This window comes from Acanthisitta chloris, unplaced genomic scaffold, assembly GCF_000695815.1.
Source record: "Acanthisitta chloris isolate BGI_N310 unplaced genomic scaffold, ASM69581v1 scaffold17364, whole genome shotgun sequence".
Lineage (NCBI taxonomy): Eukaryota > Metazoa > Chordata > Aves > Passeriformes > Acanthisittidae > Acanthisitta > Acanthisitta chloris.
In genome coordinates, this window is record NW_008667778.1 from 2,519 (window position 1) to 3,331 (window position 813).

At 63.2% G+C, this 813-nt stretch overlaps 1 protein-coding gene across 1 annotated transcript in view; it reads left to right on the forward strand.

Annotated features, from left to right (window-relative positions):
• The window catches only part of LOC103800289 (aggrecan core protein-like), a gene marked incomplete at both ends in the record, with an annotated part of 5,004 nt that overhangs the window by 2,513 nt on the left and 1,678 nt on the right, over window positions 1-813 (forward strand). Inside the window, 2 exon segments of the mRNA XM_009072660.1 lie at window positions 3-628; window positions 630-789. Of these exon segments, the coding sequence (XP_009070908.1) occupies window positions 3-628; window positions 630-789 (786 nt within the window).

The window sequence follows — 813 nt, forward strand, 5'->3', positions numbered from 1 at the left end:
CCCACTGAGCAGTGACAACGTGTTGGTGGAGCACAGCGAGGACCTTGGCACATCAGGGGACACCAGGGACACCCCACGGGACCTCCACAACCTGCTGGCACAGCCAGGGCTGGGCGAGGACGAGCAGCTACGGGCAGAGAGCGACAACCCCAGGGCACAGCGTGGGGACCTGCCCAGGGCTGCTCTGTCACCATCACCAGCAGCTCCTGGGCTGGGCATGAGTGATGGGACACCCTTGGTGCCCACCACAGCCTCCTCACTGGCGTGGCCACACGAGGAGGAAGTTCTCAATGTAGTGGATCAGGTGCTGCAGAGCTCCCAGTGGGTTCCATCCAGCACCAGCACAGCACTGCAAGAAGACTCTGGGGAGCCTCCAGCCACTCTCCTGCCACGTTCCCAAAACCCAGCCCAGCATGGCACTGGTGCATCACTGGCACCACCTGGGCTGGGGATGGTGCCCAGCACAGCAGCAGAGACCACACCAGTGAGCTCCCACACCCCGAAGAAGAGCTATGCTGGGCTGAACGGGCGCTACTTCCAGCTGCAGCAGCAGAGCCAGGACCCCACGGTGGCACCTGGGGACCCCACAGTGGTTGGGGACACTGTGGTGGTACCTGGAGATCCCACAGTGGCCGATGGTCAGCCAAGCCCCAATCCTGGCGCTGGAGCTGAAGGGAGATGCAGCCAACGCGTTGGAGACTTGGAGCATCCCCCACGCCAGCACTGAGAGCCTGGGGCAGGAGGGTCCCTATGCATCCTCCAACGCGGTGGAGGAGAAGATCAGCCGTGGTAAGTGATACCCAAAAGCTGCCA